Source organism: Aricia agestis, chromosome 3, assembly GCF_905147365.1.
Source record: "Aricia agestis chromosome 3, ilAriAges1.1, whole genome shotgun sequence".
Taxonomy (NCBI): domain Eukaryota; kingdom Metazoa; phylum Arthropoda; class Insecta; order Lepidoptera; family Lycaenidae; genus Aricia; species Aricia agestis.
In genome coordinates, this window is record NC_056408.1 from 7,536,592 (window position 1) to 7,553,647 (window position 17,056).

The 17,056-nt window shown below is 34.6% G+C and overlaps 1 protein-coding gene across 1 annotated transcript in view; it reads right to left on the minus strand.

The window, feature by feature from the left end:
* The window catches only part of LOC121740333 (lachesin-like), a 55,932-nt gene that overhangs the window by 13,027 nt on the left and 25,849 nt on the right, over positions 1–17,056 (minus strand). The window contains exons 3-7 of the mRNA XM_042133003.1: positions 16,075–16,282; positions 10,808–10,972; positions 7,031–7,159; positions 4,156–4,290; positions 1,658–1,810 (exon numbers count right to left, since the gene is read on the minus strand). Coding sequence (XP_041988937.1) covers positions 1,658–1,810; positions 4,156–4,290; positions 7,031–7,159; positions 10,808–10,972; positions 16,075–16,282 — 790 coding nt within the window. The remainder of the gene's footprint in view (positions 1–1,657; positions 1,811–4,155; positions 4,291–7,030; positions 7,160–10,807; positions 10,973–16,074; positions 16,283–17,056) is intronic.

Genomic DNA, 17,056 nt, shown 5'->3' on the forward strand with positions numbered 1-17,056 from the left:
TGGGTTGTGCGTTGATAGATCACTATGTCAATCAGTCAGTCACCTTTGAGTTTTATATATATAGATATGTATAATATAGTTACTTTACGTAAATAATATAATACTCCCCACACCGGTTTCGGTGACGGTGGCCGGTTTCATTGAAACCAGACCAGGTACGCAGGAGTGATTTTATAGTGCCCAAGTGTGTGCGCAGTACTCAAGAGCACTCTCTATTCCTTTACTCTCATAACCCAGTGGGACGGAAGACCGACACGACCGGCGAGAGATCAGGCGCAGGACCGTCTTTTTACATGCCCATCCGACGCATGGATCATCTTACTTGTCAGACAATCAGGTGATCAGCCTGCATTGTCCTAACCAAACTTGGAAATAACATGTTTCCAACGCGGGATTCGAACCCACGACCTCCGGAGTCGAGAGCGACGCTCTAACCACTAGACCACGGAGGGCTCAACGTTTTACGTAAATAAACTACCTCTAAAAAGAAAAAGGTACGAAAATATACCATATTTCGGCTGGTATTTGGATCGAGAGCACAACGTCACACTTTATAAACATTGTCATTTCTTACGCTCCTTTTGAACGTGAAATTTCAATTTCAGGGTCTTATTCGAAGTATTCTGGCTATGGCTTTACTTTGCTTGCGTAAGTAGACTTTATTCTAAGAAACAGTCTCTCATAAACAACACGTCGTGTTTTGACATTATAATAATAATTATTAAGATACATAAGAAGACTTTATAATCACTTAACTTAGAAACGTATGAGAGGCTTAAATGTAAGAAGCTTAATGGTTAATTTAAAAGGTTGCAGATAAAATATATGTATAATTTCACTGACCTAAAAAAACCTGAATAACAGGTAATTTAGGTATCTTATGCTCGACTTCTGAAGTTTTACACAGGTATTAATCTTTTAAAAAACGTTGCTGATTGGTTAGCTTTTTGTCATTAGTGAATGAAAAGCGTTAGTAAATAACTCCTGCCTGCCCACCATACGCCAACGAGATATCTTACTCTATATGCTTTCTCGATGTTTGATGGTTTGTCTCTTCATCTCTACTGACCCTAGCATGACAAACATTTTTTCTCGCGTAGATCTATCATCGAAATAACACATTTTTGTAGAGTTTTGTCGAGATAATGTCAAGATTTTGACATTATGAGATGAGTAGTTTTTAATTATCTCGAGAGTGAGATATCTCGTTGGCGTATGCTAGGCAGGCTGGAATTTTGCCGGGCATGTGAAAGAGAAACATTGTATTTTTGTATTGTTTTCCTAAAACTGTGTTATATATAAATATTAACCATTAGATAGTCTTTGCCATACACAATTATTGTAGGAAAGTGATACAACTTCCAGGAACTTGTTATTTTGTAGCGGGTTTTAATAGCGGGTTCCGTGCTTATTACGTTCAGTACATAATGCCATGTCTTGTTAAAAATAACACAGGAAAACAATGTTTTTAAAGAAATTACTAAGAAATATATTATACTATATATATATATATAATATATATATTTCTAAGTAATTTCTATAATATATTTTCCGGTGGCAGTCCGAATAAACGCAAATCCGGATAACTGAGGGCCGGATAATCGAGTTTCCACAGTATATACTATAATAAGTAACAATTTAAGCGAAAAATACTTACAGTATAATTTGATCGTCCCATCCGTATCACCGAGGGAGTTTTTTGATATGCAACTGTACGTGCCGAACGTTGTCCTTCCTACTTTTCTAATCTTTAACCTCATGTCTACCTCGTAGCCTTTCTCCACCGACGCTACTTCAAATCTTTTATCAGCTGCAACAAAACAGAGTTTGAGTATTAGATGACTTATGACTTAAATGACTCAAACCCACAAGGTAATTTGTTAAAGATTTACGGATGAATGAATTACAATGGCCGCTACTCGGAGACATTTTTTTAATGTTTACTTAATTATAATTTAATAAAGTATTTGCAAGAAAATGTACGGTGTTTGTGTCGAAAACTTTATTTCATTAATGTTTCCTTAACAATAATTAAGGATTACTATAGATCGCCCAATGGTCGAAATTCGACCTTAAATTTAATTATTATCTTCTTTTTTTGGCCCTCCGTTTAAAGTATTGACTATTTCAGATTGAATAAAAAAAACAACAATCCATTTTTAATTTGACAATAGACTTCAACCATTAACAAAGATGATAATCCGTATGTATAGGCTTGTCATTCAAAAAGATGGTAGTGTGCACATTGTAGTGTGTGTAATGTTTTATTTGTTAAAAAAATGTATGATAATTAATTAAAGCATAATTTCAAAATAATATTAGCTCGATGCACTCTTTCACCATATAAACTATAATTGTGCAAAATTTCATTCACCTACGTTTCCGCATTTTTCGTCATAAGGGATCCAAGGTTTTTCGCTCGCGTATTAAGTAATATATTATTTATATAATACTAGCTGTCCCGGCAAACGTTGTTTTGCCATATAAATAATTTTTGGTATGAAAAATAGATGTTGGCCGATTCTGAGACCTACTCAATATGCTCACAAAATTTCATAAGAATCGGTCAAGCCGTTTCGGAGGACACGACACGAGAATTTTATATATTAGATGATGATGATTACTTTAAACTCCGAGTGTGGCCGTTAAACACTATTTTTTTCACTTCTCAAAATGAGCACCACGTATATTATGTCTGAATGGATACGTAACTCGTGAAGCAACTATCAAGTAGGCTCTACGCTTGTAAATAGGTTCTTAAATAATAAATGTATTACTTTATATAAAAAAGTACACAGAATTTAATAACCTTACAGTCTTAAAACTTCGACGTTATTTTGTTTACAATATCAAAGAATGATTTAATCATTAAATTAGGCACTTTAACGACCCGTCCAAATGAACCATTAAATTTTTTAATACTTTACCATTCGCTAAACATCTTTTGTAATTTGTTTGTTAAGTTCTGAACGGGAGGCCCAATTAATCTTCTATTAAAATTGTTTTCGTTGATCATCGATACGGCTCCTTGTTTTTAAATATTGTTGTTGCTAAGCTTCAGATCTTAATTTATCTTCAACCTTTTTTTTTACTAACGAACACAAATGGCGAATAAATAAAAGGATCGTCTTTTATGAAAATACTTGTTGTTTTCTGCAACTTCGTTTGCGTGGGCCTACGTCCCTTTTAGTGACTCAAAGTATTTATATACTCATTAAAATTGGTTCAACCTAAAGAAAGACAAGACAAAGACAGACGAACTATTGCATTTGTAACAATAATGATATGTATTATTTTTCTTCCTTAATATTTAATTTTTTTTTTAAAGTTGTAGAAGTTCGGTCAAGGCATTAAAAATAAACTATCCGATACAACAAAGGTACAACACGAATATTCCATAGTCCATACCCAAGATCTTTTGAGATTGATACATAGCATGCATAGGGTATCACGTATGTTACGTTCGAGCAGTTCTATCAGGAAGGGATTGAATGTGAATTATAGAGGTTCGTGTGACAACTGGTTGAGTGAGGCCTCCATCCTATATTTATAATTTCATATAACCCTAACTTCGTCGCTTACAAAATGATTACTTGATGAATTGCTTCTAAAGTTATGCAAAGCACAATCATGAATCTGAATAGTCACTCGATTTAAAGTATTAAATTTTCGTTTTGGTATATTATTATTAGATATTTTTTTATATACGCAATTTTTACTTCATCTATTTATGTGTTAAGTATACGAAAACATTTCGTGACATGTAAAATAAACTGATCCATAGGTGGATCCATGTTATTTAATGGCGTTATGTCTAGGTCGGTTACAGACTATCATTGATTTGACTTTTTACCGCAGATCCGCAATCTGTCTACGAATTTCTCTGATGGTACTATCAGAGAAGTTGATTCCTAGGCAGATAGCGGACCTAAGTAATTTGGTCGCGTTAAGTCAAACCCATCCGACCGATCACAGCTAACATTGAATTGACATAATCCGACCAAATGACGCAGGTCCATCAACTGCCTAGGAATTTATTTTCACGATTGTACAATTTGAACGTTGAAATATGAACGATAGCTACACGCCTAATACTTACACTAGAAAACTTAGTCGACATAAATAAATAAATGATAAAGATATATAAATACTTACTCTGAGATATAATTTGGTCATTAATAGTCCAATAGTTTATTGATCTAGGAAAGGCTTCGGAGTGACAGTCTAAATATACAGTGTCACCCTCCTTCGCCCCCACCAACTGGTTTTGTATTGTCATAATCGGCGGAACTGAAACAAATTTTAGACACATTAATTATGCATTATTCTATTTTTCTATTTTGTGCTAAAATCTAGTAGGGAGGCCAGTGTGCTGTAGTCACTCGAGCGCCGTCCTATCCTACTAATCTAATCCTACTTGGTCTATAGACCAAGTAGGATTTTAGATTACGTTAAACGGAAAAAAATTATGATGCGTTTTCTATTTTAGCTGTGCGTTGAGGAACAACAGACATTTTAAAGTAATGAAAAAGAAAATACATACAAATTTTTCTTACATAGGTAATTTATTACAAGAAATTTAGACAACAAGGACAAAAACATTTAGTCGATGATTATTAACATATTATATACCATGATCATACCACGATAACTGACGATGACGAGACATATGGGAAGCCTATATAAGCTTATCCTGGCACGCTTGAGCATTTCGCGAAATCCCCTCTTTGCTTCCCCTACTATAAATAGCTTGGCTTGTTCTACTATAAATAGCTTGGCTTGTTCTTTATGTAGGTATGTTTGTGTGGTACGATATAAAACGGGTGGTTGTGTGGTATGAATTATGATATAAAACTGGCCAAGTGAGTGTCGGATTCGCTTATGAAGGGTTCCGTACCATTGAATAGGTAAATTTCAAGTGCCTGTTGCCGTTATTGATATCGAGCAAAAAAGGTAAATTAAATCACGCTTGTTGTATAGGAGCCTCCCTTCAATATTTTATTTTTATTATTTTAAGAATATGTTCGTTGTTCATCTTGTTACACTATTCTATACATAAAAGCAGCATATTTTTTTTATTTTTAGTACTAAAATTTTCTAGTCAAGTATAAAAGTTTCTAAAAGAAAAATCGAAACGAAACATTGAATGACAAGTTTTATTATAAAGTTATTGTGCAAAATGCGAGACACAAAGTTCAATTGTGTTACGTTTTCTAAACTCGTACAACTTTTAGGATGTTGCATGTTAGATAGTTCTGACAACGAGTCTTTCAGTTCAATTTCCATACGGGCACTGTGTACATATTCAGTTAGGTCTCAAAATTTCCATTGCATTTACATACGACCAATAAAATAGAGATGCGCCTTTTGTAAGGATTTGAAGCAGATTAGCGGGCTAAGAAAAGCATTGAACATGTTTTCAGTAGAGGATGCGTTGTAACTTGTAACTTAAATTTGCAAAATGGCATTTGGCATAAATAGTATGAAATATTTTTTTTAATATTTTTTTTATGTTTCAAAATATATCTATGCTTATCCAATCAATCAATCAATTAATTAAATAAGAATATTAGCTTAATTTCAATACAGTGGGTACTTAAATATATTATGGCCAAATTCTTGAATACTAATTCTTAAAGTTAAATCAATAAATCTTTGTTTGTCCAAGGTTAGCATATTAATAATATATTTATAATAATAACATTTTTGAAAATCCTTTGAGTATTTCATCATAGTTGACTTATACTATAAATTATGAGCAATTTACGAACGTCTTAAGTTGAGAATTCTTTAAGTATTGGGTGGTAAGTAAAATTTGCTGGTAATCAGTGGCATTGAACTTGTAAAGGCGCACGCGAGCGACACCTTAGTCTTAACTTTGTTGCTGCCCTTGACTTTAAAAAAAAAAAAAAAATACGTTTATTTCAGGTAAAATATAACCCATAGGAAAATTCTTAAACTAGCAGGAAATGAATGTTATTAATTTAAATATTTGCCACCCTCTGGTGCACCGGATACATGCACGTGTGCATGGACCCAGTGCTTCAGGAGGGGGCTGTCCAGCTTATCACTGAGTATTAATTTGTTATGTTATGATTATTATCTACGACATAAACTTACTGAACACAACACTCACAAATTCAAGCTAAAACAACTAAATTATGTTTTAAAGTTACGCAAATAAGGTTAAATTTACGGTTTTATAATATTTATTAATACTATTAATAAAACAATGTGCTTGATATGAGACTAGGGACGAACTGCCCATAGACACTTAATTTGAGAATCTATTATCTAGTACAGATAAACTAATACAGATTAAATACACAAGGTGTCTTCTTCTAATTATTTTTATATAATACTAAGATTTATCTTAAATAAACTAACTACTTTTATTTGTTCATTCTTATGTAATAATAATAACTTAGAATTGAGTAGAAATATAAAAAAAATCAATCGTAGTGCAGTCGGTTAAAAAATGCATATTTAATTCAAGTATCTGGATTTATTTGTTATCCTACCACTAAAAATATACTGGCCAGCTTAAAAACTCTAGCAAAGTAGCCATCTGACGTCAAAAATCTAGATTAATAGATCACAGTATGGCCTTCACCCGTGAAAGCCATTTTTCATAGCTCAAGACTTAAGTCAAGCTTTCAGGTATGGATGTCTATCCAGGAACCTTGGGTCACGTCTTATGATGGATTATTTTTATATATTGATAGAAAGATAATAAGCATGCAAAATAAATATTGGTAAAATGTGTTAGAGGAATGACTTTTCATTATGTAGAAAAGTTTGACACTGGATGAAAAGTAACAATGATAATAATCTTAAAGTGATAAAAACCGTACTGAGTAAGTACATTTTAGCTACACATTGTTTTGAATTTGTCTGATACATTAAAAAGGGCTTGATAGATAACAACAAACCACATCCCGTAGCTACTTGCCTGCCTATTCTTATCTCTTATGGTAAGAAATCAACCAACAGAAGAGAATAGTGTTAACCAACAAAAAAAAATACTCACAATGGACAACGAGCATGACCCGTTTGCTGACTGAGGGTGGCACGCCGTTGCTGGCGATGCACAGGTACGCGCCCATGTGCAGCCGCGACACCTTTGTCAGGTGCAGCACTGCGCCGTTCACCGACGAATCTGGAAGTTTGCTGGAGTCATTGAATTGTACAAAATTGTCACGTGACCCAATCGAAAACTCGTAAGATTGAGAGAGAGACTACCCGTGAGGCGTAGGATGCATGTGCATATTGTTCGGGTATCCTAAACGTCATGCTTTTTAGTATATCAAATTCATTTTCCCTTCCTATCCTTCTTGTGATTTGACGTAATATTCATAAGTTGCACGATAGTCCTAAATAAAAAAATTGGTTAACGATTTTCAATTAGTACTTACTTTTTAGTGCAACTTTTTGAAAGAAAGAAAGAAAGAAACTTTATTTGGTAAACAATACAAATAAAACTAAACAATTAAAAAGATTTCAACACCTTTACCAAATAGGTGAGGAGAGAAGGACGATGTTTTCAAGTTGCACTAAAAAGTATAAAGTATGAAAGAATACTGAAAGGCCATATAGAATATAGATCGCGGCCTACGGGCGGCAGCGTCATAGGGGGCGGCAGATTTCGTGTATGGGGCGGCGTAAAAAAAGTGCCCTACACTGATAAAAAATAGAAATCCGGCACTGCTACCACCCCGTTAAACTTAATCCTGCGACATATTATGTCAAAATAACTTAAAACATGTTCGGAAACATTATTATTATTCGATACGTAAATATAACCATAATTTTAGACTATTTAAATTATCGTAATTTACTACACAAACAAAGTTGGTTCAAGATTTATCTTAGAGTATTTGATAAAGAAGTTTATGACTTACGTCCCTGGCCCATACATCACTGCGTGATATCACCGAAGTACACTTTAAGTGCTGGCTTTAAGTTGACACAGTATGTGGATTACCACCCTTACTTTCGTGTTTGGAATTGCTGAAGCTAATAACGGTAAATGACGTAATACATTCTGACACTTATGGTTGTTATGATTACATAAATTATGGCGAATTACTAAATATCTTTGTATTTCATTTAATTCAGTTGCGTCAACTTATATAATTCTATAAAATACTCCACTTAATTGTATCTAATCTTATTTTTAGGTTTCGAAGTGGAAATATATCTATTTATTTGTATTCGATTTAAATATAATTCGAATATATTCGAAATATATATAATTCGATTTATTTACACCTTACCTGCGCCTACGCTACATATTTCCTGACAGACTACGAAAAACACGGAGAGCAAAAAATTTTGATATAGGGTTACGCCTTTTTGTTACGGAATCCTGAAACATCTAACTGGTACGTAAACGTTTTAGTTCAATTTCATCACATAAGCAAGCTTAAACCTCATAAAATAAACTTATTTCATAGAATAACATGCAAACTTTTTGAGTTCCCTAGCTTTGGGCACTTTTTAAAAGTGCTTCTAAGCTAATATGCTAGCCAACTTTTAAACTAGTTACAAAGTAGTTAAAGTAAAATGATCTGAGAATGGAATCTTGGCTCAGAAACTCTTAAGGCAGGACAAGAAATATAATAATGTTATGATATTGTTGCTTTAGCTAGTTTAAAGATCTGGGTTAATTACCACATCTAATAAATGAAATAAAGTACGATTTTAAATGTCTTAAAAGGTGAAATTTAAAATGAGGATTAAAGGAATAATTTGCAAATAGGTATTAAAAGGAGCAAAAATAGTTATATGGGGTGGAGTATGAAAAATCGTTAAACCAATCGTCATCTTCAGCTCTTGAAGAGAAAATGTACACCAGAAATTAACATAAGTAATAAATATTTTTTCCATGCCTACGCATACAACATCATAATACTTATAGGTACATATTCAACTCTAATTTATGTTTCATAACAAAAAGTATAGTTAGAGACAAAATAACGTAAGGTGCTCCCTCACCGGGAGCATTCGCGTGTAATGTAATATTATAGATTCGACTTTGAGCATTACATTACAATACTACCTCCCTGACCGAGAGCATTCGGTGTAATGTCAAATTATAGATTGCAAGTTATGTCAAAATATGCTCGGTTCTCCTTCCTCACTGATGTAATGCTCGACTTTGTAACGTTACATTACACGCGAATGCTCTCGGTGAGGGAGCACCTTTATTATAAAATTGAAAAAGATACAGTAGTTAAAATATTTTTAGTACAAAATGTCATCACTGTAATATTTTATTAAAAAATATTATATTTCTTAATTCGATGTTACTTCCGAACTTTATATTCCATTGAATTTTTCTATTAAATGAGCGTGGCTTGAGAACTTTGTCGTGGTTACCTTGAGGGTTACATTTTTAATTAATGTAAAGGGGTTGAATAAGTAATTTAGCTACAGGTGGCGCACCTTGGAGCAGCAACCTGTTCGACTCCCACATTCCTAAATTCAGTATGGATCAATTTGCACCTAATCTACTAGCTAGTAAGCTAATAAGCTATTACTTTATAATAACGCCTCCGTGGTCTAGTGGTATAGAGCGCGGCTCTTTACTCGGAGGTCGTGGGTCCGATTCCCGCGTTGGAAACGTGTTATTTCCAAATTTGGTTAGGACAATGCAGGCTGATCACCTGATCGTCTGACAAGTAAGATGATCCATGCGTCGGATGGACATGTAAAAGTCGTTCCTGCGCCTGATCTCTCGCTGGTCGTGTCGGTGAGAGTGCCCAGTGGGCGCTTTAAATTACTCTTGCGTAGCCGGTCTGGATTTAATGAAACCGGCCACCATCACCGAATCCGGTGTGGGAGCTATTATTATTACTTTATAAACTTTCTTACTTGAAATTATATCAAAGGTTGAGTGCTATCTATTATACACATAGTTGGCTGTAGTCGGTAGTCTAGTTTCTAATTTAGAATTGGAATATTCCACTGTCCAATTTTATACATTTAACCTAAGCACTCCGCAAGGAAATACTATTTTAGACATCCTAAAATAGTATTTCCTTGCGGAAAGCTAGGAATTAGGATTAATACTTGCAATTGCAATTGACAAGTTTAATACAAATATTGAACGATCACGTTTCCTAGTTTAAATCGAGACAAATTTTTATTTTAACCGGAATCACATGTTAAAATATTGCATAGCTTTTATCTTTGGGCTTTGGCCGCAGCGACCGAATGTAGAAATTCCGTAACGAAAAAACTTAACACACCCCACTCCGATCGTTGCCAGACTTCAGCAGGGTGTTTGTGTGCGTGGGACTAGACGTATGCAAATTATAATTGCACAAGTTGATAAAAAATGCTATGCAATAGCTTTACTTTTAAATTTCATTTCCTTCCCGTTATACTATTTCATTTCTTTTTAAAAAATATAATCATTTATTAGTTTTCAAAGCCCTTATAAGTGGAATTAGTTTCTATTGTGTACTTATGGTGCTCCTACACTAAAAGAAAATGTTTTCTAATATTTTATAACATTTAAATCTGGTATTGGCTCACCGCATACTCCGCCATCACCTATAAAATGTTTACAAACAAAAGGTAACCCATGTTTTATTTTGTTTTAAGTAATTTGTTTTGTTATAATTTGTTAACTTAGGTTTGCAAACATTTCTAACATGAAAACATTTTTAACATTTTTTGACATTTGTGATTAATTAATGTTTGCTAACAAATGTTTACTAATGTTACTTAAAATTTTCTAACGGCAGTGTGGGCACCATTAGTCTGACAAATTCTAGATTCCAAAATATTCTATACTCACTGTGCGTATCGGTGAAGTTTGCCGTGGGCAGCAGATCCCCAGCCTCTTTTCTCCACACCACGGTGGGGGTGGGCACGCCGTGGGCCGCGCACCTTAGCGACACGTTGGCACCTTCCCGTGCCACCTGGTCACTACTGGTTGGGTAGTCCAGGATATCTGGTGGCACTGGATACAACAAGGAAGAGTTAGTTTGCAGACTAAAAAGCGCCATTGCTGTAGTGGCTTTAAATTGCTATAAACCTAACCCAAAATTGTAGATTTTATAATTAATTTTTATACTTGAAAATAAGCCCTGAATTGTTTCATTTTCTCGCTCCTCCGAATAATATTCTTGAATAATATTTTAAGTAAGTAGTTAAAAAAAAAAAACCATATTGTTAATCCTCCTTATAACGAAAAAACTATCACCAGCCTTTCCATCAAGTCAGTCAATTAAAGCCAGCTCTTTATTTCCGTGAAAAAAGTCCAAAACTAACAAGCAGCTTAAACCAAAGGCAATATGATTTGCACATTGCCAGCGCCAAAAAGTAAACCAGGGATAAGCGTTATTTTTACCACAAGCCACTCTTGTGTCAAGATTCTGATTGTTCGTTTTTGCGATGTTAAAAAGTAGTTAAAATTTCAACTGGCTCTGGAATTCAGAGCTAACGGAAGTTAGTATTTCAAAACTCTGGTATAATAAACGACAAAGTTAAATGCAGTGTGACGTTAAAGCTATAAATATATGTATATTTTGTTTAAATGAAAGCTTTATTGAAAAAGTAAAAAAACGAAAACGTAAATATGTATAAAACTTTTATCTTTTTAAGTTTTTCTTCAACATTAATAAAATATTTTCGAGATAGGTTTATGATTTAAACCATACGATATTTTCATCTACTGTTTTTATAATACATACATAGAAGTTCTTAAAATAAATTGCGTCAGTATACTGTCTATCTTAAATGCATATTTAAATGTTAATATAGCCACTGACTTACAACTAATAATTTCATTAGGCTTAAAAAAGATATGGGTACCAATTAATTCATAAGAAACTAAAAATTCACAGGTAAATAAAATCCTGATATTATTAACTCTATAACTTCACCACGTAAAAAACGTAGTATTAGTATGTCCGTGCACGTATTGATGGATTTGCGTAATTTATTTGCTTATCGCCCCTACGCCTAATAGCAACAATTACCTCGGGCAAGACATACAATTCGACACGCAATATTTGTTTGATGGAAATAATACACCTTTTTTTATGAAATAAGGGGGCAAACGAGCAAACGGGTCACCTAATGGAAAGCAACTTCCGTCGCCCATGGACACTCGCAGCATCAGAAGAGCTGCAGGTGCGTTGCCGGCCTTTTAAGAGGGAATAGGGTAATAGGGGAGGGTAGGGATGGGAAGGGAATTTGGGAGGGTAGGGAAGGGAATAGGGTAGGTGATTGGGCCTCCGGTAAACTCACTCACTCGGCGAAACACAGCGCTAGCGCTGTTTCACGCCGGTTTTCTGTGAGAACGTGGTATTTCTCCGGTCGAGCCGGCCCATTCGTGCCGAAGCATGGCTCTCCCACGTATAAAAACACCTACGCCAGTACCTTTTCATTTGACTATAGGTTTTTCCCTGACTAAATTAGAACGCACAAATGGAAATCCCGCGGTAACCGTAGATTTTTTTACAATAATCAGTAGTCTGGTCATTTACTGCGTGAGCTACTCTATATCTGTGTGTGTGTGTGTATAAGGGGAAATTACTAAATCGATCTAAAAGTTTCCGACCCAATACAAACTTACAAACATAATATCTAACATTAATATAGAAGAATGGTGACATTATTAAATTTTGTTTTGTGGATTTTTCACGTATGAGTCACTTGTTTATTACCGTTTTTGCTCGAGTCAAAGTAATAACACTATAGAGACTGAAAGCTAACGTACTCACATAAGATTAAGGTTTTCAAACCTTTATAAAATGCTCTTTTATTCATGTGGATAATGAAAGTACTTAAAAGTATGAACCACTATGTGAAATCCACACAGAAACAAGTTTAATTACAAACTTAAAGCTTTTTTATAAAACTGCAGCTTATTTTCCTTTTAAACAGCTTTTATACTGCCTGTGGCGTAGTATAATTTCAATTGAAAGTTTCGAAACGAAACCGACGTCAAGCCTTAGACCATTAAACTTAAGTATTCCTTAAGTTACATAAACTAAATAACGAGGGGAATTAGCTTAAAACCTTTTTAGTAAGCTATAATTGGAAACAAGACGTGTTGCATGCTTTTTATACAGGCTGGAACAACACTAAGTGATAATACTTTAGGGTGTGTACGTGTTCCTTGTAGAGAGTTCACTGTGAAAGTAGTAGCGCTGAAAGACCAAATTTTTTTTCACTTTTGTCGGTATGGGGAAACTTCTGACGCAGGGGCGGTTGGTGTTACAAAAGTGAAAAAAAATGTTGGTCATTCAGCGGTGCTACTTTCACAGTGAACTTCTTACAAGGAACACATACACACCCTTAAGTATTATCACTTAGTTTTGTTCTTTTTTTCTTGTCTAATGTTGTATTAGTTGTAGATTATAGATTTATATAGACAATTTTAATGCTTCTAATTATTAAAAGATAAATTTTCTAGCCCTTCTTATGTCTTAAGTAATGTAACGTAAATAAGTTAATATTAAGTATAATTTTTTATGTAAGCTCTATATTATGGTATTTTATTTCTATACTGTTTACATACTTAAAAGGCTAAGTTCGAAGTTTTTATGTTTATATATTATGGCACTTATTTATATAGGAGACTAGCTGACCCGGCAAACGTTGTTTTGTCATATAAATAATTCTTAATAATGTGAACAACCCTTATTAGTTATTACTTAGGGGTTTGAAAAATAGATGTTGGCCGATTCTCAGACCTACTCAATATGCTCACAAAATTTCATGAGAATCGGTCAAGCCGTTTCGGAGGAGTACGGGAACGAACATTGTGAACGAGAATTTTATATATAAGATATTATTTGAGTTCCTTTTGTTAGGATAATGAGAAATCATAAAATAAACCACAAAAACTTGTACCACTAAAGTGCCACATAAAAACAAAATAAAAATATAAAATAAACAAAAAAATAAACTACACGGTCGCTGCGTCATTAAAAGAGGCCTTTAATTCTATTAGCGGATGAATTTCATTCAAAGTTTTAATAAATTGTTTGAGTACGCAATCCACAAAGGCGAAGTTATGATTCATTAATATAAACTGAATTTCCTATGTGTATATTTTATTGAATTTAAATCAAGCACTTTTGAGGCTTCCATGATAGCAATAGCTACCACTTATTTGGTACAGTCATAGTCAAATAATATGTTAAACTGTTTTATAATTTATTAAATATACAGGACAGTCTTTCGAATTTGTTAGGTTTACATTCTGAGTAGTACGAATATAGATTCCCTACCTATAGACTACCCAGAACGTAGGTAAAGAAAAACAAATAATCGGCCAAGTGCGAGTCGGACTCGCGCACGAAGGGTACTGTTATAGAGCAAAAATAGGCCAAAAAAAATTGGTTTTTGTATTAGTTTGTCTCGGAATCGGCTCCAACGATTTTTATAAAATTTAGTATATAGGGGGTTTCGGGGGCGATAAAACAATCTAGCTAGGAATCATTTTTAGAAAATGTCATTTTATTCGTGTTTTATCGAATACCGAGCAAAGCTCGGTCAAATAGCTAGTTAAATATTAAAGTTCACATAGTAAATATATTATAACAAAGGATTTTCTGAAAAATTCAAGTGCTTACCTGTTTCCATTTCCATATTGATATAGAGCAAAAAAGGCCGAAAAAATCACGTTTATTGTATCGGAGCCTTAAATATAATTAATTTTATTTAGTTTTTAGTATTTATTGTTATAGCGGCGGCAGAAATACACTATCTGTAAAAATTTCAGAAGTCTAGCTATAGCGGTTCTTGAGATACAGCCTGAAGATAGACTGACGGGAAGACGGACTGACGGACAGATATCGAAGTCTTAGTAATAGTGTCCCGTTTTTACCCTTTGGGTACGGAACACTAAAAAGGTAACGCTGGCACCTGTCATCTCAACTTTAAAACGTTAAAGGCACGGGTTCATTCGTTTGGGAGTTACGACGCCCCAGACAGGTCAAGCACGTTGAATCCCCAAGACTCTAATTTTCGTGAAAAATACACTGTCATCAAAAGTTATCCATTTTGCAATCACCATTAAGGTACAAACAGGAGATAAAAATAGCTATAATATGGATATCAAAATTGAACGCTCATTATAGAAAAGTCGTTTTAGCTTATTAAATACACGTATAGTCCAAGTTTTAATTAAAATAAGCATAAACGTGAACACTTTATACGATAATGAGTTTTTATTTCAACGAGAAAAATCAGAATGCCTGCATAAAAGAAATTTTCTAACATTTTTAAACGAATTAATAGTTATTGAATAGCCTATTCCTTTTTATTTAAATAAAAGTTAATAGACGCGCATAATACATCCTATTCTTTCAATTATAAAAATCTAGTCTATATTATAATATTAGAGAAAGGATTTAAAATTTTGACAAAAATATTCAGGATTATTACACATTTTGAACCAGATAACTTGACTTATTTCATACTTACGTCGATCGTTGCCTTGTTAGTTTTAAAAACATCAGTAGCCTAAAAACCTAATATTACGTCTACCTGTGACATTCAAGGGATGGTATGAGCTAATCACTAATACTCTATGATATACATACAGCCGCCGTCGTACTGAGGCACGTGAATGTGCAGGAACCACATACTTCGAGCACTGTAGTTCCCAGCGCTGATGATGAGGGTACAAAATCTGTGGCACATACCAACTACGTCCAGATAGTCGGTCTGGCTCTTCATAGGGTGTTGACTGTTGAGCTGGCACATGTACCAGACGCGGTCGGATTGGCGCACGTTGTGTGTGTCAGGAATCACACTCGCCCGTCACTGAGATTCTCATCACTGATGATAAAGGTATAAAACTCTGTGATACATACCAACTATGTCCAGATAGGACGTGGTATGGCTCTTCATGAGGTCTGCGTTGTCATGCCGCGGTCGGACTATCGCAAGTCGTCTATGTGAAGGAACCAGTGACTACTGTGGTTCCCAGCGCTGAGAGTGGAAATAGTGGAATATACTAAATTATACTTAGTACTTACCAACTAGGTCCAGATAAGCGGTCAGGCTCTTCATACGGTCTGTGTTGAGGTACTAGGTACTTACCAACTACGTCCAGATAGGCAGTCTGGCTCTTCATGGGGTCTGTATTGAGCTGGCACATATACCAGCCGCGGTCGGACTGGCGCACGTCGTGTATGTGGAGGAACCACACTCGCCGGTCGCTGTGGTTGACGGCGATGCGGTGGTTCTTGGTGATGACATGGGTCGCGATCGTCAGGATCGTCTGCGTGTCCACGCGTAGCCACGCCACCTGCAAAATTATGATATATAAATGTTTATGTTTTTGTTGAATTGTCTGTCACGCGAAAATGGTTGAACGAATTTTAAAATGGTCATAAAGAGACTGCACATAAAAATATGTGCAATTTCCATAGGATAAACGTTAAACATTGCATTTTCTCGATTGAAATCCACGGAACATTGCTCAGTTTTAGTTGGGAACAAAAGCGAACATGTTTTACAGATCAGGCTAAAGCTAATGACGGTCGTGTATTTCCCCCGACAACCGAAAAGAGGGGTGTTATAAGTAGCGTATTGAATTTTCAACCGTTAAAAAAATATGGATAGTGTTCCAGACTTTTAAGAGTTGAGTAAGTATGTGCGTTTATATTAGCGAAACGATACACTACTACGAAAAACTTTCAGAAAAAGTTTATTTGCTGTATTATGTCACAAAAAGAACTCGTAACCTTGTATCATTACAAAAAACCCGTAATACATGTAATATATGCACGATCACAATCAATTAATTTAAGTTTGTGTTAACAAGTCGAACAGCGGTTTGTTCGCGTGCGCTCTAAACACTTCTTTCCTGTTCTTGAAAATTTTAATTGTTTATTACGGGCTGTCGAACATTTAATGTGTATGAGCCACGTGAAAATACTACTATTACAGGCGCTGTAGGTGTAATTTCCCTATGCGGGGAAACATTAAAAACACTTGCGAAACATTCAACCTATGTTTTTCAGCTTGTACCGGTAATAAAGTTTAATCAATGCCATCTAAGAATGGAACACTTTACGGA